Consider the following 23,112-nt stretch of genomic DNA (forward strand, 5'->3'; position numbering starts at 1 on the left):
TGAGGAGATTCTGTCTACCTCTAAAAAATATGTACACTGAGAAGAATTTCACTGAAACTACCTGTTTATCAGGGTGGAGGAGCCCTTCCTTCCACAGGGAAGAATTGAATTTACATAAGATAGAAATTATTCATAATTGCCTTTGTATTTGATCAGGATCCAAAAAGAGGCTGATGAAGCAAAAGAGAAGATCCTGGATTACACTGAGAAGCTCAGCAAGGTGGCAGCAGACAAAGACAGCAGTGACCAGAAGTTATTTGCTGAGCTGGATGACCTGACAAGAACAAAGCAGTTCCTTGAAGAACGTTTGATTGAACTTATCAGGTTGGCATCAAAATAAACAGCAAGCAGAAATTGAAATCCTTGAATAGGATGTTCAGGGATACTTCTTAAGTCATTCAGGCTAATATTCCCAAATTGAAGATACAAGTAAAATCAGTAGAAATTTAGCACCCACAATATAGTAGAAATTTCCATCCACAATATAGTAAAAAAATGTAATATTCAATAATATCTCTTTAATTTGATGTCTGTTTTGAAAAGTATGTAGTTCTCTGCATATGTTCTTCTCCCTGTCTTTGCAGAAGCTTCAGTAGGTTTTCTGATCTATCTTTACATCTGAAAGCTCCTCAGAATTTCAGGAGCAAAAGAATTTTTACTATGAAGCTTTCACCAGCATCCCAGTTGAGGTTGGTTAACAACAAACCAACACTGAAAAAACTTGTGTGTTTTTCTTTCTTCTGACTGTGTCACTGCAGAGATAAGGATGCTTTGTGGCAAAAATCCGATGCTCTGGAGTTCCAGCAGAAGCTCAGTGCAGAGCAGAGGTGGCAGGGGGACACAGAAGTTAATCACTGTCTGGACTGCCAGAGAGAGTTCTCATGGATGGTGCGCCGACACCACTGCAGGTCAGTTGTTGGGCTGTATTGTACTGCTCAAAAGTAAAACTCAGTATGCTCATCTACATGGAGGAAATACTGCTTAATGTTCACAGTTCAATGATCAAAATTGTTGATATGTGACATTGTAGAGGCTAAAAGAACACGAGCTTACAAGGGGATAAGACACTATTGGAAAGATCCCTTGACACGTATTAAGATAAAGATTTGGATGCAACTCTGACTTAGAGTCTGTTAGTTTCACATTTCTGGAAACAAAAATAATCACACCCTGTAGAAGTGTGTTTCTTTGAAGGACTGTGCACTGCTCTGTTCTTGCTCTAAACAATATTAACTAGGATAGCTTTGCTACTGTGATGGAAGTATCCTAGAACAAGTTTCAACATGCTGTGCAATTATAAATTTGTTTATTTATACTAGGTATGTTCAGAGATAATTACTATTGTAAAGTAATCTTTTTTTAAATGGACATTAAATTATTTCCCCTACAGTTAGTGTAAGTTATCCAATCTAGATTTACTAAAAAGTATTTAAATGGGTACATTTCAGGGTCCTAGTGACATGTTTGGTTTGGCTCTTTACTGTTCCTTGTCCTCATGACCTGATTTGTCATGTAAGGAAAGAAGGAAGCACTGGAACTGTTTTCATGTAATGTGAATATAAACAACATTCTATGGGGATTAGTGAATGGTGAAGTCATTTTGGGTAACAACTTCCAAGTTACTCATTTCTGCTAAGGTGTCTGAAAGCTGCTTGTCTTCACCCAGTAATGATTTAAATTATTAAGAAGAAGAAAACCATTAAAATTTCCTGAGTAGCAGTCATCCCTGATGGATCCTTTTCTTCATGAAAATCTCAACATGCTCATTAGAAAGTACTTGACGAGTTCAATACTGTGAAACTTCAGAGGGGAGAGGGCAGGAGGGATGAATGTACACATATGTGTCCAATATTGGATTTTTTTCCTTTCTGAAGGAAAGAGGGGTCATTATGAAGCAGAGACATACAGATGTGTTTTTAAAGTCCTTATAATCAAATCAAGTTTTGTTCTACCTGTCTATAAGATCTTAAGTTCATTTTCTTCTTATATAGTTAATATAAATATTATTTATTTGCATTGTATATGTGTGGACATTTGATGGGTTTATTTTTTTTTTTTTTTGTATTTTTAGTTTTTTCTGGTTTACCTGTTTATTAAGGTAGCAAAGTGTGAATGTGAATTTCTGTCCTGTGCTTCTCAAGAAGACTTGCTTCTCTTCAGAAAGGAGCACAGACTGATATGATATAGTCTTGCAAAAACAAGACCATTATAGACAGCCCCAAACTCAATCATGGGGATATGTTCTGGACATATGTGATACTTTTCTAACACCTTCGGTTTTGAATCATTTCTAGAATGTGTGGCCGCATTTTCTGCTACTACTGCTGCAACAACTACATGGTGACCAAGCTTGGTGGAAAAAAGGAGCGTTGCTGCAGAGCTTGCTTTAATAAGCCTCGAGTCATTGTGGACAGTACAGATGACTCTGGATCCAGTGCCAACCAGGAAGGGTCACCAGCTTCATTGGAATCACCTGTGTCACCATCTGAGAGGGCTTTTGGTTAGTTTATGGTTTGCATGCTATGGAGAAATAAGTATGGTTCTGTGGCGCTCTCCAAGAAATCCCATGGTCACCTCCCGCTCCAATGACCTGAAGGAGGTCATGGAGTGTTTTCATGGTGGGATGGATCCTGTCTGTGGATTTGATTGGTATTGAGATAAATGTTTGTGTATGTTAAATGAATGTCAGTCAGACCAAGATTTTCCATTGGTTCTAATAGCTATTTAATGCTTCTGTAAATGAAGAGGAATTGCTCAGGCTTCCCCCTTCAGGGTTTTGCTTGTTTGTTTTCCAAACAACAGTGTTTATGTTTTTTCTCTTTTTTTTTTTTTTTGCACAGTTGCAAGTGAAGCCTCTAAACCACCAGATGATGCAGCTTTTGATATAATCACTGATGAGGAGCTGTGCCAAGTACAGGAATCAGACTCTCTCCACAATGAAAGTCAGATGGAAAGAGACTCTCTGGATCAAAGCGTGACAGATCTGTGAGTAAACGGCTTCTCAAAGAGGGGCCTGTTTGGGATTTGCTTTAGATTTTTTTTTCTTTCCCCCCCCCCCCTTTTAGTGAGAGTGGTCAACATCTCTGTAAAGTGAAGACTTCTGTTCCCAGGCCACATGTTCATTAGAACAACACAAGATAATTTTGGCCTATTTGCACAGTCAGCATTCAATTTAGTAAATCTAAACCACTCCATGCTCTCTCTCCACCTGCTTCACCACGCCACAGGGGAGTAGTCCAGCTCTGTGCTGTTATCAGGCCAGCTGTCATCACTAAAGTCAGTATTCAGGCTCTCTGTGTCTTACTACCGTGATGGTTGAGATGACAGCTTACAGAAAAGAACAATTGGTAGCTACATCTGACACAAATTTGTTTCTTTCTTTCTTAGAAAAATGGGAGCAAGTGCAGATTTCAGTAATTTTTTTAACATCTACTTCTACATTTATTACCAGTGAAAAAGGAATTAAGGCTGTCTGAATATCCAAATACTTGGTTTGCAAATTAAATTGTAGTATTCAAGTTTAATGTGTATCCATTTTTAGGCAAAGTATTGCTTTACCATTGTTTGGATATTTTCAGGTGTTTTACAAAAATTCTGTTCTTTCAAATTACATTGTCTTTTGAGAAGAAAAAACAAAAAAGAGCAATTTCACCTAAATTATATACTTTGCTTCCAAGCGGAAAAATAGGATAAATCTAGATACTGAACTGAAAATAGCCACGGAGTAAATAGTCTGCTGCTGTGAAAGCAGAACTCGACTCCTTTGCACTCAGCAGACCCATTTCCGGTATAAACCACAATGACTTGCAGCTTGGTTTGAAGACAGACAGTACAGACTTGTTTATTTGGTAAAAATATTTTCAAAATTCTACATAATTTTTTCATGGTAAATATGTTAAATGTATTCTGCCTACTTTGTATACAGTTAACACTGACAGTATATTCCTGCTTATCATGTGCTGGGCAGACAGGAATGAACTGAACTTCACAGTGCCCTGTGAATTTAGTATTGCCTTTGTTTTGCAAAAGGACAATTTCTGTTGGGGATTTTTTGTTTGTTTGTTTTATGAAGAAAAAAGTGAAGTGTACTACTTCTTTTAATTCATGCTATCTGCAGCAAGTATATCACAGGTGAGTTAGCTCTGGAGAAAACAACCAGGAGAAGAGAAGTAAGTGTGGGTCACCATTTGTTTTAATTGGAGATTGGTCTAAGCTCATCTTGTCTGACAAAGTATTCAGGCAGGAAGGAAGGATTGCCACTAACAAAGGGATACTATTCTTGAAGAGCACCCATGGAACAACTTACTTGCACCATATAAACTTTTAAAGGTTGCGCAGCTTCCCTTGTTGTCAGATTATAATCAGGATACCCAGGAAACAGTGCTTTATCCTCTGTTACTTTGTTAGCAGTTTCATGAGCCAGTGGGACAGTCCTGCTGTGGTTGTACTTTGAACTTGAGACATTCTTTGCAGAGAACACAAATGACACCTGCCCTTTTCCATGACACCTGTAACGTTTGGAAGGTCTCACTAGCTAAGCATTGGAGAGGAGAATGGCCTTCTTGCATTGCAGATGACTTGAGCATCTTGTGTTGATTGTGGGTTTGTGTTATGGGAGAGATCTAGAAAATGAAATATGAGTCAGATGATGGTGTGTTGCCTGTGGTGCATGTTAAAGAAGGCACAGTGCTGATTGTGACAAGGTTTTCTGACTTGTTTCTGTGATGAGGAGTACACATGTACCCACAGCTTGAGTGTCACTTAGCACAGGAACAGAAAGTGCAGCATGAGATACTTTGGTTGTTTTTGAATAAATGTACCAGAGCCACAATACTGAATATGAGCAAAGGTTCTGCTGCCCCTCTGTCCTGTCTTCAACAGCAGCCCATGAGAGATGTACTGAAAATTTTCCACTATGTTTTCTCCCACAGTTCGAGGACCTGCAGTTCAGTGACTTTCTGAGCTACTAGTTTGACTGCTGCAAATTTCTTGGCTGTACTGGGTTGACAACCTTGAACTTCATGTAGAATTACCATCTTTATTCTTTTTCTTTCTAAAGTGTCCAACTAAATGAGGCCTGATTTCTAGGTGGAAACCTGACACAGTCTCTACTGGCATTCCAATAATGTCTTTGCATGAAATTGAATATTTTGAGTAGAATTTGCCTAGATATAGTGTCTGGGGAGCACACAAAGGATCCAAGATTGTGGTTGTTAGATGCAAGTCTTACTAAGGCATACAATTAAGTCAGTTTTCAGGCTAAACTTCTTTATTGAGATCTGCTGAAAATAATCCAAGCTATTTGGGTTTTGCCAGAGATTTGAACCAGCTGATGGAGCTCTAAAGATGAAGGAGTTGAGCAGCCAGGAGAGGAAAGAGAAGGGACGCTTGCTGTCTGTGATTAACATGGTCTCATGACATAGTTTCTTATGATCTTACTTTGGCTGACAGCAGAGATTTTCACACTGACCACAATACTAGGTGTGAGTCCTTGCTGGACTGAAAATGCAAGTTGGTCCTCAAAGCAGTGAATTATCTTAAAGGACATTCCTGTTCCTATTTATCCCCCTTTTGGTGCCTACTATACTTTTATTCTATTTTTCACTTGGTCTCTTCACTTAACCCTGCCACTGTTGTTCTTTCCTTGAAGTGATGTGAAACAATTACAACAAAATTATTTCATAACAGCAAATTTTAAAATGCTGCCTTTAACAATACAGATCAGTTGAGAATCAATTTAAACTCACCTTGGTCATCAACTGCAGAGGTGTGGGGCAGGATAACAGATATGATTCTACTGCCATAACTCTGACTGACCTTGAAGTAGCTCTTTCCTAAAGGTTAGGATTAAGCAGCAGTTACTTCATCCTATGTGTGTTTGGACCAAACCAATCAAAATCTTAAATGTGAGAAGCTGAGATTAATTGTGTAATTGCAATACATCCTGCTACTTCAAGGCTCATGGGTTTTCTTTTGAAGTGCTGTATTTTTAAACTTATTTCTAAAGCATTCACGTTTGCATATTGTGTTCTAAAGCAAAGGGATAAAACAAGTGCACTGTGTTCACTGTGTTTTCATTTTTATGTGTGGTAACCATAACATGCCTGCAATAAATGTTGCAGCAGCAAAATCAAGATCATAGACAGCAGAAGAGTGAAAAAACCCCAAAGTTGCCACTAGTCTGATACAGGAGCGAAGTGTTTATTCACACCTTGGTAGTGGTAGAAAGAACATCTGAGCTTGTCTGCACAGTGGTTGCCTTGCTTTGGATTCTTTTCTTTTTCTTGATGACTCTTAACATTCTTTGCTGTCCTAAGTGGCTGGGCAGGGTGTGGTGTAGCTGAAAGGGGGAAGTGAATGTGATCTAAAGCATTCCCTGCCCAGTGCAGAACCAGCCAGGAAGGAGAGGGGACAGGAACACCTCTTGCCATCCCATGCTGGCCAAGCCTGCATGGCAATTATGTGTTGAGATGGCATCTTTGCACATGTAGTCACACCAGATTCCTTTGTAGCTTTGTTTCCAAGGATATTTCACTGTGGGAGAAACAAGAGATTGTGTAGTAAGGACAGGATTGCCTAAGCAGCTGTTTCCTAAGGAGAAAAGTGGTGGGATGGGCACACTGCTGCCAAAAAAGGTCAGGTTCCTCTGAGCTGCAGTGCCCTGATAGGAAGGCCCGGGTATTAATAGGGAGTAAAGGAGCACCCAGGGAGTGTTGTTTTTGCAATAATGGTTTGAAGCAGTTAAAACTGGCATTTAAAAGCTGTATTGCAAAGGACTTTGACCCTTTGGGCCAGACCCAACCCTGCCTTTATTGCAAGCAGCACACAGCTGCATAAAGTCCTCCCTTTGCTCTTCTGCAACAGCCCTTCTTTCTTTTCCCTGTTCCAGTCTCTCTCTTTTCTACTACTTTCTGCAAGAGATTTGCACACTTTTCTGCCCTCTGCACATCTTTTTGCCTCCAGCTGGGGAGGGAGAACTGGTGGAACAAGGTTGGAAAACAACTAAGGAACCCACAGTTTTATGAACAAGGGAACCAAGGTACCAGGGAAAACAGTCTGGAAAGATGTTATGATGCAAAGAATGTGTGGGGAATCAGAGTTTGCATCTACAGAAACACTGCTCTGTGTTGGAGCCCATGTGTGTGATATGATATCTCTGGTGTTTACAAGGGGCCTGGTAATCCAGCAGCATGAGCTCTGTTATCAGGTATAAGATGCAAAGATGTGTATAGGACATGAACCTGATATTAGATGAATGGCAGATGAAAATGCTGTTTTATTATAGAAATTTTAGATGAATGCTAAAGATTTTATGTAGACCTTGTCCTAGATGGAAAAAAAACCCCAAAACATAAAAAAAAAAAAAAACACCCAACCACATATAAAACCCAGCATGAAGATTTGAAATATATATACTTTTTAATCCAAGAATTCTCATTAAATGAATGGGCTGAACTAAAATATGTAATATATTTGAAACAAATCAGAAAAGCTTTCATTAACAAACACCATTCATAGAAAGCTAGCAGGCCAGAGGTTTGGGAGTCAGGAAATTCAAATTACCTTTATGTCATGAGAAGTGGAGTTTTATTTCATTGTTTTTTATACTTTTTGAAGATCTGCACTGTTAACTCAGTTACCAGCTTGAACTTAAAAAGTATGAAGCAATGAAGTATCATGATGAAAATAAGTTGGTTCTAAGCTGGTCACAGTGTTTTCACTATTGGTATTGTATTTCCTCTTTCACTCAGGCTCCCTACATCAATATTTAAAAAAAAAAAAAGAAAAAAAAAAAAGAAGAAAAAAAGAAGCTGAAAAATAGTTGCCAGATTGTCTAGTTTTATAGTAGGTACATGCTTGTGGCATTTCACTATAAAAAGCAGTAAAAGGTTTAGTGTCTTCTTCAGTGGTTTGCCACTGTTGAACTGTAACTTGTCATTTGGCACATGTTGATTTTTTAAATAATTTTGGTTAGTTCTTCCTGATTTTCTTTCCCGTGAAGAAATAAAGGGTTAAGACAGCCACAAAAATAAGCAAGAGCTTTTGTTATGGTAATTGCATATTGAAAGCTGCTGTTCAGTTTAAAGCTCCACTCCATGATCTTTATGAATCTGAAGAAACTATAGAATATTTGGGTAAGAATACACAGGACAACTGTGGGAAATATTTTTATAGATCTATTCTTTTGAAGACTTTTAGCACACAGTACGGTTTTAATAATTAGGGAGTAGCAGATGATCAGGGCTAGCATGGGAATAAAATAAGCAAGAGTCACTTGGATCACTTCAAGAACCAGTTCTGTGTGATAGTTTGGGTATTCTTCCTGACATATTGCCTTATCAAAATTAACACCTCCTGAAAAACTAAGTATGGTGCAGCAAATGCTCATGAGATCACCCAGATCAAGACAGTGATGAATTTGCTTTGTGTCATTCATTTGGTTTGACACATGGGCTTTGGTGGCAAAAGTACCAGCAATAAGCTGGTCAAAGGTGATAGACCTTATAGTTAAAACATTGAAGTGTATATAAACCCCATATAATGTGACATGCCACAGTGCCTGAAGTCCACTCCTGAGCAGCAGAGTATGCCCAGAGTGGCATCCAAACAAAAACCCAGTCAGCTATAGCTACATTCAGCAGAAGTACTGTCAGTTTCTGCCAGAATCTTTAGTTTCATGTAGAAGCCTAGTATGACAAAGACCAGTGCATTTCTAGCTAGGCCAAGGATGAAAACAACAAAATACATATGTGGCAAGAAGACTCTTATTAATAGGAAAATTCTCATTTTTGTTTCCATAGGGATCAGTGATGGAGACCTTATAATAAAAGCTAGCAGCACCTGTAGTTGCCGTGTTGCCTTCTTTATAAAGGCAGCCTGGAAGGAGACATATTGAGATTTTTTTACTCAGCAAATAATTAAATCCTAATGCATCCAGGAGACAGACAAAATCCTAAGTGCAAACAGATAAGAGTTGTAGTAAAGCATCCATGACAGACAAAAGCAAATCTGTTTATTTGCTGAAGAGGATTTTCTTGACAGTCAAGACCCAAACACAACAGCTGGTGGATTTGAATACATCATCTGTTACCAGATTTATACTGATAGAGACTCAAAAGCATACTCAATTACAAAGAGGCTTCTGAAAACAATATAAAGATTAAGCTTTCTGGTACATCAGGGATTCAGTGCTTGGATTGAGGGTTTCTGGGGAAACCCATGGGAGAAATAGAATTTGTTTTGCCAAATTTACCATTTAGTCTCAGATTGCAGGCTCTGAGTATCAGAGTTGTTTGGCTTGGCAAAAAAGGCAGAGTTTGAGTCTCAATGAGTACTGCAGAACTTGTGGTTCAGTTAAGCCTCATCTTATTCTTTAGATGTCAGTCACATCATCAGATGGCAGCACTTCTTCCTTTCCCCATTTCAAGTGACTTACTGAAACACAGAGGATTTTTGTTAATGCACTACATTTGTATTGCTCTCAGAGGGAGGAGTGACCAATTCTCTGTCAGCCCCTTCCATCACACTCCCTCTCAAGTGTTGATGGGGTTTCGCAGTGTCAGCTCTCCAAGTTAAGGAGAAGCTTAACTCCTTAAGCCTCTCCTTAACTCAACAGCCTTGCAATCAGGGCTGTTGCCAGCACATAAAAGTAACAGCCCTAAGACTAGTGATCTTTGCGAGCTGTTTTCCTGGTAAATTAAATCTTTTGTGAAATAGGTTTATTGGCTTTTTAAAGATTTAGCCCAAAAGCTAAATGCCCTCTCTCTTGAGCTACAAAATCATGTTTCTGTGAGATTAATCCTACTACAAGATATTACTCAGCATAAGATTAGGAGAAATCACCTGATTGGCTGAAGGGCCTCACCTAGTGAGTTCTAATGTACAGCAGTTCAAGTGTCCCTTGAGTCTGCAGGAGAGGGAAACACTATTGAGAGAAATGAGTCCATGCAGGCAGATCTCTGCAGCAACCTGTGCTACCTTAGCTGGAGTGCTTCTGGGACTCTGACTTGTACTGCAGTGAGCTTGCATCTCTGACTACTTGAGTTTGATACCTGCAAATGGGTATAAAGAAAAACAGCACCAAATTTGACTTATTTCTGCAGCATCATTTATTGAAAGAACACTACAGACACAAGTCTGTGTAATGCTCTTTAAAAACTGAGTTCTCACTTGTGCTTCATTGCATGTGATAGCAATTTCTCTGCCTCTAAGAAACAAATTGGGAGCAAGGTGCTAAATATTCGCAAACTATTCTTGTCAAACAGGGGAGCAATAGGTTGTGATAACCACCTGCTTTTATCAGTTATTTTCAGATGCAGAATAAGGTATGAGGATGATACAGCAGTGACTAAGCTGTGTGGTAACATATGGGTTGTGTGAATTTATCCCCTATAGGGAGTAGGCTGAGAGATTAGCTGGTTCTCCCGGATGGGTCAGTCTGAAGAATATTTGAAGAATAAAGCTGTGAAGGACCTTGGGTGCAGAAACCACCCTGGCTGCAGGGAACCTGCAGGCTCAGGGATGGAGCAGCCTCTGTGGAGGTGCAGGCTGGGCAGAGAGGGCTAGGCAGCAGCTCTGCTGAAAGGACCAGGGGCTTCTGGTGGCTACTGGTGTAAACTCAGGCCAGAAACTGCTTCTGCTATATCTCTTCTATAATTCTTCCTCAGTTTCCCTTTATAGCCTCTGAAGAACTGTGTGAAAAGAAAGTTCAAAGGTATCTTAACTAGTGTTACCCACAGAGGTGGCAGTAGCCCTAGTGACCTACAGGCTGCAGTATTTGGGCTATGCTGGCAGCAGTTTGTCAGTGTTTTTAGTGTTGATTTCCAGTCATCTGTTTGGTGCCTCCTGATGGAAAGGGGATTTGAAAGCACTCTGGTAATCCCTAACTGCTTGTTCTGAACATTTTTCAAATGTGATGTTTGAAAGCCGTCTTCATCTCAAAGCCTTTGCCAAACCTCATCCCTATCACAAAAAAACAAAACAAAACAAACAAACAAACAAACAAAAAAAAAAAAAACCAAAACCAACCAAAAAAAACCCCAAAAAAAACCACCAAAAAAAGTTGCACATTGCTTTCTCTGTGTTGTCTCTTGTCTGGAAGATTGAGTGTGACCAGTTTTAAGGCTGGGGAGTCCTTTTGTATTTGTTTGTTGGTTGTTTTTCTTTGTTTCATACAGGATGTAGCATAGCTAAGTTATGCATACTTTTTTGAGAAATAGCTGAGATTTCCCTTATAGCAGTAAGCTGCTCGTCCATAGCACCTAGTAATGAATCTTCAAGTACATTCATCTTTTTTTTGTGTAGTTTTGCAGTTGTCTGTGAGATATTTTTCCCATCTCCATCCCTTTCCCACCCATACACCTTCATGCGAAAAACCATCTTGCACCCTGTTAAAAACTTAGTGAGCTCTGTATTCCCCTTGCTCCATCCCAAATCATGCCTCTTTTTTTGCCCATGTCAAGGGCTGTCTGTGGTATCCTTCCTTCCGATCCTTTACTGTCCTCTTTCTACTTTTTCTGCCCTTTGTTGTTTAAAGAGGAAGGCTAATAACTAAGTTAGGGTGCCTGGGGTGGGTCTGACCTGCTAGGTAACAGCAGGCCCAGGGAATCATTGGTGCACTTCAGCATAATGCCTTTGATTGTTTCTTTGCATTTTCAGATGTGTTTGCTGGGCTAAGCAGCTGTTAGGGGCTCTGTACAGCCTCCAGTCTCCGTTTCAGGTTTCTGCCTTTCACACAATTCGGTAAGACTCGCACCTGGATGACAGAAGTTCTCTCCAGAAATCACTGCACTGCTGACAGGCAGATGGCTTCTGGGATTTCACTGCTCAGCCACATAAAGACACCTCAAACACATAGCTACAGCTGTTTGAGCTCAGGTGTTTATGAAACAGAAAATTGCCAAGTCCAGATTTGAACCAGCTTTTTTCAGGTTTTAATTCTAGCAGTGACTTCTAACTTTTAACTCCCCAAGCCATTTATGATGTTGGCCACAGTATTTTTAGTATTATTTGTAAGAAATGCTTTCCATGTATGCATACCAGACCAGAGCATCCACCTTAGGGATGGGGACTAACAGCAGGTGCCTGAGGAAGTGCATAAGAACAAGACAAACATGAAGCAATAATTCTTCAAAATGCTCTATTAGCTTCCAACTATCTGTGTCTTGAGGCTTTGCTGAATCAGAGCTGTTCTCTTCTTGCTGTAGTGTCTTTTCCATGTTTCAGTTCTTTCTGCTTTTAGCCCCACTTCATTTTACTTTTAAAAAGAAAAAGAAGGGAAACAATACAGATTGTTTAAATAGATATACCAGAGGGTGCATATTCATAACCTGGCAAGCTGCAGGAACATCCTTAGTGCTGACACAGAGGGTGAATCAGTCATGCAAGAATAAATTCTCCTGTAAGGAGTAAAATGCTCCAGTTAAATCATGGTACTGTTCTTATATTATAGCCTACCAGACCTTAGTTTAAACTGTTAGACTCAATGAGATGTCATAAAGAGAAGGAGGATTTTCTTTGTGATTATAAGACACTTTGGTTTAATGCACAAATTAGGAGACTTAGCATTCCCATAGCCTTCGATATGTAGTGAATGTATTGGATAGAACAGCTAAGTGACAAGCTAACCACCTAAACATGTACTTGGTTGCAGCAGCAGGAATAAAGAAAATTGTGTGGTAGATGAGAACACGGAGCATATATTGGTCCTGGGATTTAATTTACATTTCAGGTTTCCAAATGAAAGGTGAAATTAATGGATTAAATTAACAACTCTAGTGGCATTGTGTATTAAATCATGGAGTTTGACATTTCTGGAAGGCCTGTAATTGTGTAGTTCTCTTGCTCTGCATGAATTCAAGACTGTGAAATTAAAGCTGTGTAGCTAACCTGGTGGGATGGGAGACTTACTGGATTGCAGCATGAAGCCGGTTGCTGTTCTCACTGTGCAAGCAAAATATATGTGTAGGCTTACAAGCTATAGTTTAGTTTTCTGTTTTTTTGGTTTTTGCTTGGGTTTTTTTTTTTTCCAGAATCAGTTTCCTTATCTGGTTGTATAAAGATAGTTAACAATGAAATTATTTCTATCAAAAAGTATTTGTACAGATGTTGTACTAACTTTATGGACCAACACATAGTAAGTATTTCATTCCTACATTCCTTGTGTCTGGTTACAGCTCAGGTTTTGGCACTTAATTACAACTTTGAGTCTCCCATGCACATCCCAGCTGTCTCTTTAGGGTATTAACAGTAGTGGTGTGACTCTGAAGAAGTCAAAAGTTATTCAACAGGCTGCAAGAATAAAAGAACAGAATATTGAGATAACAGTTCAGTAAATGAATAGACAGTGGGTGGAGTCTAACTTGCAGTCATAACAGTACATTCATCCTGTTTCCAAACAATTATGTCACTGCACTAAACTGACATGTAATTGCATGTTTGAAACAGTATATTCAGATGCTGCTCGTGACCACCTGAAGGAGATATTTTCTTCTGCTCAGCAGTGCTGCTTGTAGAGCAATATTCCATTGGATTAAAAGAAAATGCTAAACTGGGCATTGGTTTTGAAAATTGGTCTACAGCAAGTGTTGCAAGTATGCTCTCTTGGGGCATTACTGCACTTGGTGGTTCAGAAGCATATATGGTATTACATTTTAGCTTCCATTGGTTTTTGGAAGGAACCAACCAGTTGGTTCCTTTTTTTATGAGAACGACAGCTTAATTGTCTCAAACAAAACAAGAATCAGTCAGAGAAGATGTAACTTACTTGGAAACTATCAGTGTTTGTTTCCTGACTCTCAAACTCATCCTTCTCTCTGTGTCCAGCCCTGTAATTCATACCTGGTGTTAACCCAGAGCATATACCTTTTTTGAGGTAAGGAGTGGATAGCAGATCGTAACACTTCTATTTTAGGAAGACATCAGCATGCAGATCATATTTGATCACATACTACTCAGAGAGTTATGATTTTCCTTTTTTCCTTTGTTCTAGAAACAGCACATGTAATTCTTCAACCTTCGATGAATCTGAAGACTGGCAAGTTGCTCAAGATGCTGAGATATGCTTGTTGAAGTCAGGAGAAATTATGTAAGCAGAACAATTTCATTGCTATAGGTGAAAGCATAAAGGCTGAGCACAGATACCAGCAATGTGAGCACAAGCCTTGCAGGGTCCTGGAAGAGCTGCCCACTTGTGTCACAGTAGAATTTGGTCTGAGGAGGATGAGAGGGTGTAATTCAACCATGCAGAGCAGCAGCAATGAGCCAGGTCCTCTCTCTTCAGTCCTAGAAAACTTCAGTGCTGCTGGGGAATAGAAAAGATGTAGGTCCACATAACATGAGAAAACATTTTCTGTTTTTATTGCAGGATTTCCTGTCAGCATGCTGGGGGTTTAGAGAGAAGGCTGTGCAGTTCTAACAGTCTCTAAAAGAAACTGCAAGGATAAGTCAGGGATTGCAGCTCTAATTGGACATTTGCCAAAGAGAGGGAATTCATGGCCCTTTGGAGCTTGTATTTGTTATTTATTGGTAGCTTCCCAGAATCTGTTTTGCCTGCTCTGGTTGATACATGCCATAGCATAAAATGTTCATCAAAGCCTCATCTCAAGTTCTGTGTGTACTGTGTGTGCACAATTCTCTACATGTGTGCTCTGAAATTCTAGTTACATGCAGTAGTGATATAGCATGTCACTTGCACAGCCAAGAAGGGAATCCAGTGTGTGGAAATGCACGACTTAGACAAATTCACCTTTGCTCACTGTCCCTTTAAACCTAACTTTGAAATTTTGCCTTAGTCATGGGAAGGGAAAGGTTTTAAACTTTTGACTGCAAGGAGATAAATCTGTCCATGTTTCAACTTTATTGCCACTGTTCAGAGATCAAGGTAATCAAAGCAGTAACTAGAATCATAGCTAGGCTGTAAGGCCAAACCAAGAATGATATTTAGTTTATTAAAATCAAAGGTCACATGAAACATGACAGGACTGTGGTTTACTCTGATCTCATTGATTTGCAAACAGTTTGTTTGGCCTGAAGAGTGACAGCTGAGATTACTTTTAGTTAGGGTAATGTAGGTGAGATCCCAGAGATCTTAGAAATTACAGGTTTCCTCTGAAGAAAGTAACCAGTGTTCTCCTGCTTCAGGGCCTCACTGTTCACATTCTGAAATAGATACCAGAATGAAGTCAACTCATCTAAAGCTATAGGACTCTGCATAATCTAGATCCTAAGAATTTCCTTTTTAACTCTGAATATTTTGAGTTAGGTTTTTTTTTGCAGCATGGTTGGGTAAAACAGACGAAGATGTAGCATTAAGCACTTTAGAACAGAGCTACTGTGCACATTCCATCCACCTGTCCCCACTTTACTCCTGATACCTCCTGTTTCCTGTGCAAATTTTGATATTCACCTAGGAAGGTGAATAAACCAGGTAACTTACTTTTTGCTCAAAAAGAACAGTAGAGGGCAGCACTCCTTTCTTATTTGTAGTAATTTGAAAAAAGCTTGATTTCAGAACGGGTTTTCTTTAATTGAAATGAAATAAATAAATGAACAAAATCCACTCCTGCCAGAGCAGTGAAGGTTCTTAATATCAGCCAACTTTTTTGTAGTTTTTACCTTCATCTGAGTCTGAATTTTCATGCAATTTTGTGACCTGTGCCAAATATTCTGTGGAGTCTACCTGAAACAGATGCAAAGTAAAAATCAATGATTAGTGACTTTGTCTGAGTAAGTGGATTGGATCTCTTCAAGTACTTGTATATTTCTCCCTCACAGGATGAAATTACCCCTTTCAGTAGAAGAGATCATGAATTTTGGAGAAAGCAACAGAGAGCTGTTTATCAAATCCAGCACCTACAGTATCATTCCCATCACTGTTTCAGAGATGGGGCTAACAATTAGCTGGATCTTCTCATCAGACCCCAAAAGCATATCCTTCAGCGTTGTCTACCAGGAGTCCGAAGACACGCCGCTGGATCAGTGCAAAGTAAGGCTTTTGTCTCCCTACTACTTTAGAGGTTGCAGTGCTCTACACTCATCCAGCCTACAGGAACTGACAAGGAGGTCTTGCTAGGAGGTCTTTCACCAGAATGCCAGTTGCTATTGCATTCATGATTTGTTTCTCCAGTTAAGCTGCAGTTCTGCTAAAGGCAAAGCTATGTCTTTAATGTTGCCTTCAAAAGTTGAGTTGAAAAGCCCTGTAGCTTCCATTGGTGGCATCTGAAATTCACCCAGTATTATTAAGCAAAATTTTTTTTTTCTCTTTTTCACTTAGTTTGTAAAATCTTTAAGGCTGTTTTTTCTAGGCTCTTGAGCAGAAGCCACAGGAAAACAGATAAATTTTTTGGTTTACCTACATTTCTTACAGTGAAGGATATACTTAAGTGCCTTGATGATGTGCAAAATCTCTTTGCCAGTGCCCAACGTACCTGGTTTTACATGTGCTGTCCATATTTCATGATGATCACAGATCTAAATGAATCTGTTTTACTCAACTAATTGCAAAGTTTTGCTGAAGACAAGGCAGCTGTTGGTTTAATCCATCGTGGTAGAGTGAACTCCATGGCTGTGATTTACTGGGGGAGTAAGACATTTATATAGCTTGTGTTAATTCACTGCACAGTTATTAACTCTATGTAAAACATCTCTTTTTCTTAATCTGAAAGCTGAATGAAGTGTGAATGCTGCTTTTGTCTTGATGTATTTCTTTGGTAAAACTTAAGTGTTTTATAAGGTCATCCTTAATCTATGTCAGCTGCTCTTCTGACAGCTGTGCTAGGGTTTCACAGCAACACACACATAAAATCACAGATACACACACTTGAGCTGTAAGCTCAGACAAGCAATTAAGATTTGTTAAGAAAGCTTATTTTATAACACAGGAAATATAAAAACATATATTAAAAGATATACTTAGCTAAATTCTGCTCTTGGATACATGGATTTAATGTACCACTTGATAAAGTTTCTTAGATTAACATTTAAAAGTTCAGAATTTGATTCTATCTCTAAAGCAGAGATGAATAGTGATAGGTTAGTGCTGTAAAGATATAATCAAAGAAAAACAGATGTCTCACTATGAGTTTTTAGTTTGGGTGAGTTTTTAATGCTAATTAGTTAAAGTAATTCGTTTTGCAGGCATAGATGCACTTTGGGAGTTTCAAGGTGGCTGAAATCAAGATTTTCTGAAAGAAAATGCCAATTTATAGGGCAAATAGCAAATTTAATTTTGATTTGTTTTGAATTCCAGGTTCTTATCCCTATGACTCGCTGCAACTCTCATAAGGAAACTATCAGAGGACAGGTGAAAGTCAGAAACGCTGGAATCTACACCCTGATATTTGACAACACATTCTCTAGGTAGGTCCTAGCCAGGCATAAAAGGTGAAATAAGCTTGGTTTTACAGACTGGAACTGATCAGATGTACCATTATTCTGACATTCAGAAGTAAGTATAAGAATTTTTTCCTTGTTTACCAAGAGGTCTTCAAGACTGAGTTTTGGTTCTTGTTCTTGTTTGGGCTTTTTTTCCTACCCCCACAGTAGAATTCCAGTCTTTTTTCTGAACCTCTGGGAGGGTTAACAGAAGTAACCAAGTCGTTTGAGACTCATTCCAAGACAGTCAGGATTGTCATCTTTTTAACAACAAACCTGATGGCCCTTGCACAGGCATACTTCTTTCTGACAACAGTGAATTTTTTGCTCAAGAGTAAACTGGAAGACTGAACACACTTTTAAGGCTTCCTCTCTTGTTGGCTTCAGCTAATGTGATCTTTTTGCTCTCTTTCTTTCCTTGACAGGTTTATCTCAAAAAGAGTGTTTTATCATTTGGCTGTTGAGCGACCTGTCATCTATGATGGAAGTGATTTTCCATAGCCTTTACTATACTGTGTATTTTTAATTAAATTTTTAAGATATGCTATTATTTATGTACATGTGTAAGCATTCTGACTACCACTGTGTTTGAAGACTTTGAAACTATGCAATAGTTCTAATGCACTTAAGAGGAGATGTGTACACTAAAAATGGAAGCCTTTTCAGGAACACTAATGGTTCTGTACTGTGTACAGATTGCTGAAAAGCCATGTTGTTTGGTTTAACAGGTCAGTGATAACCAATTTTTTTTCAGTGGGGAGAAAAATAAGTGTGGGGGTGTCTAAATGCAAACTGAAATTCTCTGCTGAAAATTGAGCTTTTTTTTTTTCTACAAATATCCTTCAAAAGGAAATTTAAATAAAAATGCCTATTTTTGACCTCTTCACTGAGGTATAAACATAATCATCTCTGTTCTGCTGTACTGCTTTTACAGTCAGAGAAGCAATTATGCAATACTTCAGTCTTCACAGGCAATTCTACAATTTTTTATCTTTTCCAAGTTTTATAAGCAACAAACCACAGGAGTTTTATACATTTTGGGCTAACAATTGGTAAGTTTTAACTGGCTTTTTCCAGTGCTTTGGCATGGAATACCAGTTACAAAATAACAAATAGGAAGCAGCAATTCCTTTACTTTGGCTCTCCATGCTCTGTATGTTAGCCCATGGAGCACAGTTCCTACGGTGAGCACAAGTGGCAGAACTTGGAACATGCCCTGTGGAATAAAGTACTGCTCACTGGGTGATATTGGGAAGAGGAGCATTCCTTTTTCCTGCCTTAGCACCTCAGTCATCAGCATTCACAGGAAAGCACAGTTTCTAAGATCACCAGCCTCTCTCTCTCTAGACCATGTAGAAGGTAGCAATAATGTTTGAACTGGTCTCAAAATGTCCCTCCAAATTGGAATGCATATCCAGGCCTGATGAGCTCTCCACCCGGTGGCTTTAGTGTATTCTGTCTCTTTCCTAAGCCTTGCAGTTGCCCAATCCAGCTGCTAACTTTCCATCTCAGATTTGGGGGGCTCTTAACACTGCCTTTTAAAGGAAGACTGGGTTCTCAGTTTTACAACATTTCTATGCAAGCCATCTGCTTTCTGTACAGAATTTCACCTTTTGGCAAAACACCCGAAAGTGGATTTTTCTGTCTTCCAATCGAAGGGCAAAACATTTGGCAGGAGGAAGAATAAAAGCTCTTTCTCCCAACCAGCCCTAATTACAATTTAAGTGTGTCTGATTTCTCATGTTACTGTTCTCCCAAGGAAACCTCAGACCTGGAGGGTTTTAGTGCAGTAGGTTGTTAGAAGACCAGCACAATCTATGAGGAGCCCTGTAGGGACTTGGTGGAAGCTGTAGCTGGCCTACAGGAGTCATGGTGGGAGACAGAAAATAAAGCATGAGGGGAAGGAAGAAAAAAGGGCAAGCATAAACTGAAGCAAATGGTTTGTTGTGAGGAAAAGGACAAACTTGTAAATGTAAAAGCAAGGAGAGGGAATTGAGGAATGAGCTCAGCTAGGGAAGGTGGTCAGGAGAGGCCAGCTGGTTTTTATGTTTTGCTGGTCCAGTCCAATACCCATAAGCAATCTCCCACCCCAAAAGATAGGTTGTTTTAAAGGTGGAGATCACAAATCAAGTGTTGGACATTTACATAGGAGCAGCTGAGGCAGAGGGAAATTTATGATCACAGAAAAGAAAATAATTGCAGTTAAAGCTAAAGGTTTCTCATCATTCTCATCATCATCAATTGCTCCAGTTGTTAACAATATATAATACAGTGGTCTTGAAAAAGATTGTGAAAGAAGGACTACTTTTCATGGAGCACCTAAGATTTAGGTCTCTGGCTCATCAATAGCATTCCCTTGCCTTCAGTGGCCTTTTGCCCCATGGTGGTGGTGCGCTCCCAACCCTCTGCCAGGCAGTGGTCAGTGGAAGGTGCAAGCTCCTGAAAGCTGCAGTGCAGTTAAACCCTGACCTGGTTGTGTGCATGAAAATGAGATGGAAGAGAGACTGATGTGGGCAATAAAAAGCAATAAATGGCACAGATCCATTCATGAATTACAGCATATTACAGTCTTGAAGCTATATTTTATATTTAATTAGAAGAGATTATTTATTGCTTAAAAATGGAGTGCTATGTACCATATGCTATGCAATTTCACTGAGCTGTTACTGAAGTCTGCTGCCGTTTTCTCTTAAGCTTTTAGGTGTGTTTTTTAAAAACATTTTGCTGTTGTTTACTTAGAATACTAATTTTACTGGGATATCTTTCTTAAAATGCCAAATGTAAAGTAAAGGAACACTGTCAAGTATCTTCAGCCAAAATATGACATTTCTGTTAAAAAATATTTGAAGTCTCTCTACTAAAAATAATTTCACAGCCTTGCCTCTTGGTTTCCTCTCCACATCCACATCTTGATATTTTTTTATCCTGTGACAAATATTTATAAGCTCCTGCTCATGTAGCTCTTAAAATAATTGTCTCCACGTAGTAAGCCAGATGTTTCCCTGGAGGTCTCATGTAGACAGTCCTGAGACTGGATGAAGCCTATATTTGAGAGAAGAGGAGTAAATCCACTGGATTGTTCTCATTTAGTGTTTGAGTCTTTATGGCACCTTTTCCTCAGGCTTTCCTGCCCTTTGAGAGTAATTTTATGGGGTTTTTTTTTTTTGTTTTTTTTTTTCTCTCTCTCTGAAAGAGGACTAAGAATGGGAGTCAGAATCTCTAGTTTAAAAATGAAAATAAAATATTTGCTTCTGACCAAAGACAGTACTTAAGGACAAAAAGTTTCAAATGATGAAATACCAGGTTGGTAAGGTTGCAAGTGGACAAGAGTGCAACAGTTCAGAGAAGCTTCCCAGGAGCAGTAATCCCATCATAACAGCTGGAAGAGGTTGTGCAGAGACAGTAAGAAACCTGACAGTAGAGACCTTTTGTTTAAATGTCCCAGACACTTCATTAGTGGAATTATGGAAACGCAATAAAGGACTTTGAACCAGGGCAGGCTTGTGCAAGAGATTATTTCATTGTGCAAGAGATTATTTCATTCAAGCACCTCATTCTTCCATTCATAAAATGCTTGTTCATGCTTGCTATGCCAGCAATGCTGAAAAATGTGTTTATTTATAGGTGCTCAGGTGATCTCTTGAATTTGGTTTTTTATTATCTGCAGGAATGCAATAAAGAGAAAAATATTTTAAATTGATCATGAAATTAATTGAAGGAAATGTCACATTCATAGGACAGAGTGCTCAGCATAAACAATTAGATATTTTTCTGGGTGCTGGAAAGGGTAAAGAGCTATGGAGGGTAAGATTTTTTGTTACTAAGGTGTTTATGCAAAGGAAAGAATGTTGTTTCTTCAAGAAAATGACAGTGTTCCTTTACTCAGCATTACTCAATGTTTCTTTATGAAAAATGAAAAAGGTATTACACAAGAGTGCACCATGTTACAGAATAGCAAAGCTACAAAAGCCTGACTTCTTTCCTAAAACTGAAATTGCACTATAGTTTTAATTATGCTCAATCACTGAGGTTGTAACTTGTTCAGAAGCATCTTTTGGTTTTATCTGCCAAAGAACTGCAATCCCTGTTCACATCAAACTTACTGCTTCAGATATGGAAAAAAATCATGTATACCAGTGTTTGTACAGTTACAGAAATGTAAACGGTTGTGTTGGAATGTTTTTCTTGATGCTTTTTTTCCCCCTTTTTTAACCTCAGGAATTTAAGAATAAAATTCTTTGTCATTGCGAATGCTTGTCCCTTTTTTGCCGTGTGTGGAAGATAAATTTCATGATTGTATAATCTACTTGGGGTTTTTATAAAATTTATATTGTGCCATCCCCTGCTTTCAAAGCTACAATTACCAATAGAAGCTTCAGAGCACATCCAGAGGCATCTTGAGTCCTGGCTCCTCTAGGAGCAAAGCCTAATCTGGAGTATGAGGGAGCTGCAAAGAGTGAGTTCTACACATAGCCAGTACATGTGTAAGTGACCTTACCTTGCTGTACCTCAGCTCTGCAGGGAAATGCTGCAGCCATTGAAAGTCTTTATGTCCATCTCCAGTAATGCATTTTTATCTGTACTGGGTAATACACCCTCCCTTGGTGCTATGGGAAAGGCTCTCCCAACCCTACTTCTGCCTTATATTTCTTGGTCTGTGCCCCAAGAACACCAAGGCACCACAAGGCATTGGCATACACAGGATAACATTTTTCTGTGGAAGAAAACATGGTCATTTCTTCTGACCATGTGAAGCTGCCACAAGATTGTGGTATCCTCTGCATTAGTCCTTGAAGTGTCACAGGGATGCTTTGAAGTCCAAATATAGTAATAATTCCTGTACTTTCACACCCTTCCTTGCTCTCTGGAAGAGGTGCTTCTATAAAGACATTGCTGTTTCAGGCAGAGCAGGCATTGGGTAGGCAGATTTGCCTGCACAGAGTGAAAGTTTGTTATGGGCTCTCCCAGCTTCCTCCCCTTATACCATAAGCAGGCTGGTGCCTGGTTCATCACAGTGATAACACAGCACTTGGGGCAGGGACAAGTCCAGCTACCTCTGCAAAGAAGAGCAACAGCATAAGAGAATACAGCCCAAAACCGGGAACATCTAGGAAAAAATGCACTCAAAGAAAAGAGAGAGGACCCAAGCTATGGGAGATCTCAGGCCTCTGTGAGAACTTCCAGCAACTGCTTGGTGCCCATCCTGCTAGAGCTGTGTGTAAAGCATGAGCAGAGTCCCATGGGACAGCTCATGGGACAGGGAATACCTTTTGACTCTGAGGAAACCTCTCATCCTGGAAGAAAGCATTGGGTGAAGGCTGGGAACACCCTAGCCAGGCACAAGAGAGATTGTGGTGGGATAAATCCAAGTATAATATCAGGGCAGAGGGACAGAGGAGCACAAGAATGGTTTGACCACAAGAAACTGTGCTGCTGGCAGTCGGAGGCCCCCAGCAAATGTAAGAGGTAGTAATGGCAGAAAATACCTCCATGACTGAGTCCCTGCTGTGTGCTGACCAACAAGAAGGGTTGGTGATGATGCTGCAGCCAGAGGGATGCAGGGAGGCAGCTTCTCCTGAAGTTTGTGTGGTGAGAGCAGCTTGGGGAGCCACCAGCAGCTGCTGGACTGCACGCAGCCATGGTGGAACAAACCTCTAGAGGGAAAACTGCCCCCAGGGAGGTTGGTCCCCATCTTCCCCTGGCAAAGTGATGGGAGGAGCCTGACTCAAAGAAGGATGT

General features: G+C 39.5%; 2 protein-coding genes across 11 annotated transcripts in view; one reads left to right on the forward strand and one right to left on the reverse strand.

Annotated features, from left to right (window-relative positions):
• FYCO1 (FYVE and coiled-coil domain autophagy adaptor 1) overlaps positions 1 to 19,021 on the forward strand; it is a 42,661-nt gene extending 23,640 nt beyond the window's left edge. For 6 of the 10 annotated variants that reach the window (XM_079299904.1, XM_079299906.1, XM_079299905.1 and 3 more), the window contains 9 exons: positions 157 to 324; positions 759 to 908; positions 2,295 to 2,500; positions 2,841 to 2,985; positions 11,659 to 11,742; positions 13,991 to 14,086; positions 15,775 to 15,985; positions 17,249 to 17,358; positions 17,799 to 19,021. In XM_079299904.1, coding sequence (XP_079156030.1) covers positions 157 to 324; positions 759 to 908; positions 2,295 to 2,500; positions 2,841 to 2,985; positions 11,659 to 11,742; positions 13,991 to 14,086; positions 15,775 to 15,985; positions 17,249 to 17,358; positions 17,799 to 17,874 — 1,246 coding nt within the window. In that variant the 3' untranslated portion in view covers positions 17,875 to 19,021. The remainder of the gene's footprint in view (positions 1 to 156; positions 325 to 758; positions 909 to 2,294; positions 2,501 to 2,840; positions 2,986 to 11,658; positions 11,743 to 13,990; positions 14,087 to 15,774; positions 15,986 to 17,248; positions 17,359 to 17,798) is intronic. The other 4 variants (XM_079299908.1, XM_079299903.1, XM_079299907.1 and 1 more) reach the window with 1 other exon arrangement.
• On the reverse strand, positions 7,958 to 10,961 carry CXCR6 (C-X-C motif chemokine receptor 6; the record flags this gene model as incomplete). The annotated part of the gene is given in 6 exon segments (XM_079301891.1): positions 7,958 to 8,349; positions 8,352 to 8,385; positions 8,389 to 8,434; positions 8,436 to 8,518; positions 8,520 to 8,648; positions 8,650 to 10,961. Coding segments are annotated over 6 exon segments (834 nt in total). The 5' UTR covers positions 8,800 to 10,961.
• Positions 19,022 to 23,112: the final 4,091 nt, after the last annotated feature.

This window comes from Erithacus rubecula (genome assembly GCF_903797595.1).
Source record: "Erithacus rubecula genome assembly, chromosome: 3".
Lineage (NCBI taxonomy): Eukaryota > Metazoa > Chordata > Aves > Passeriformes > Muscicapidae > Erithacus > Erithacus rubecula.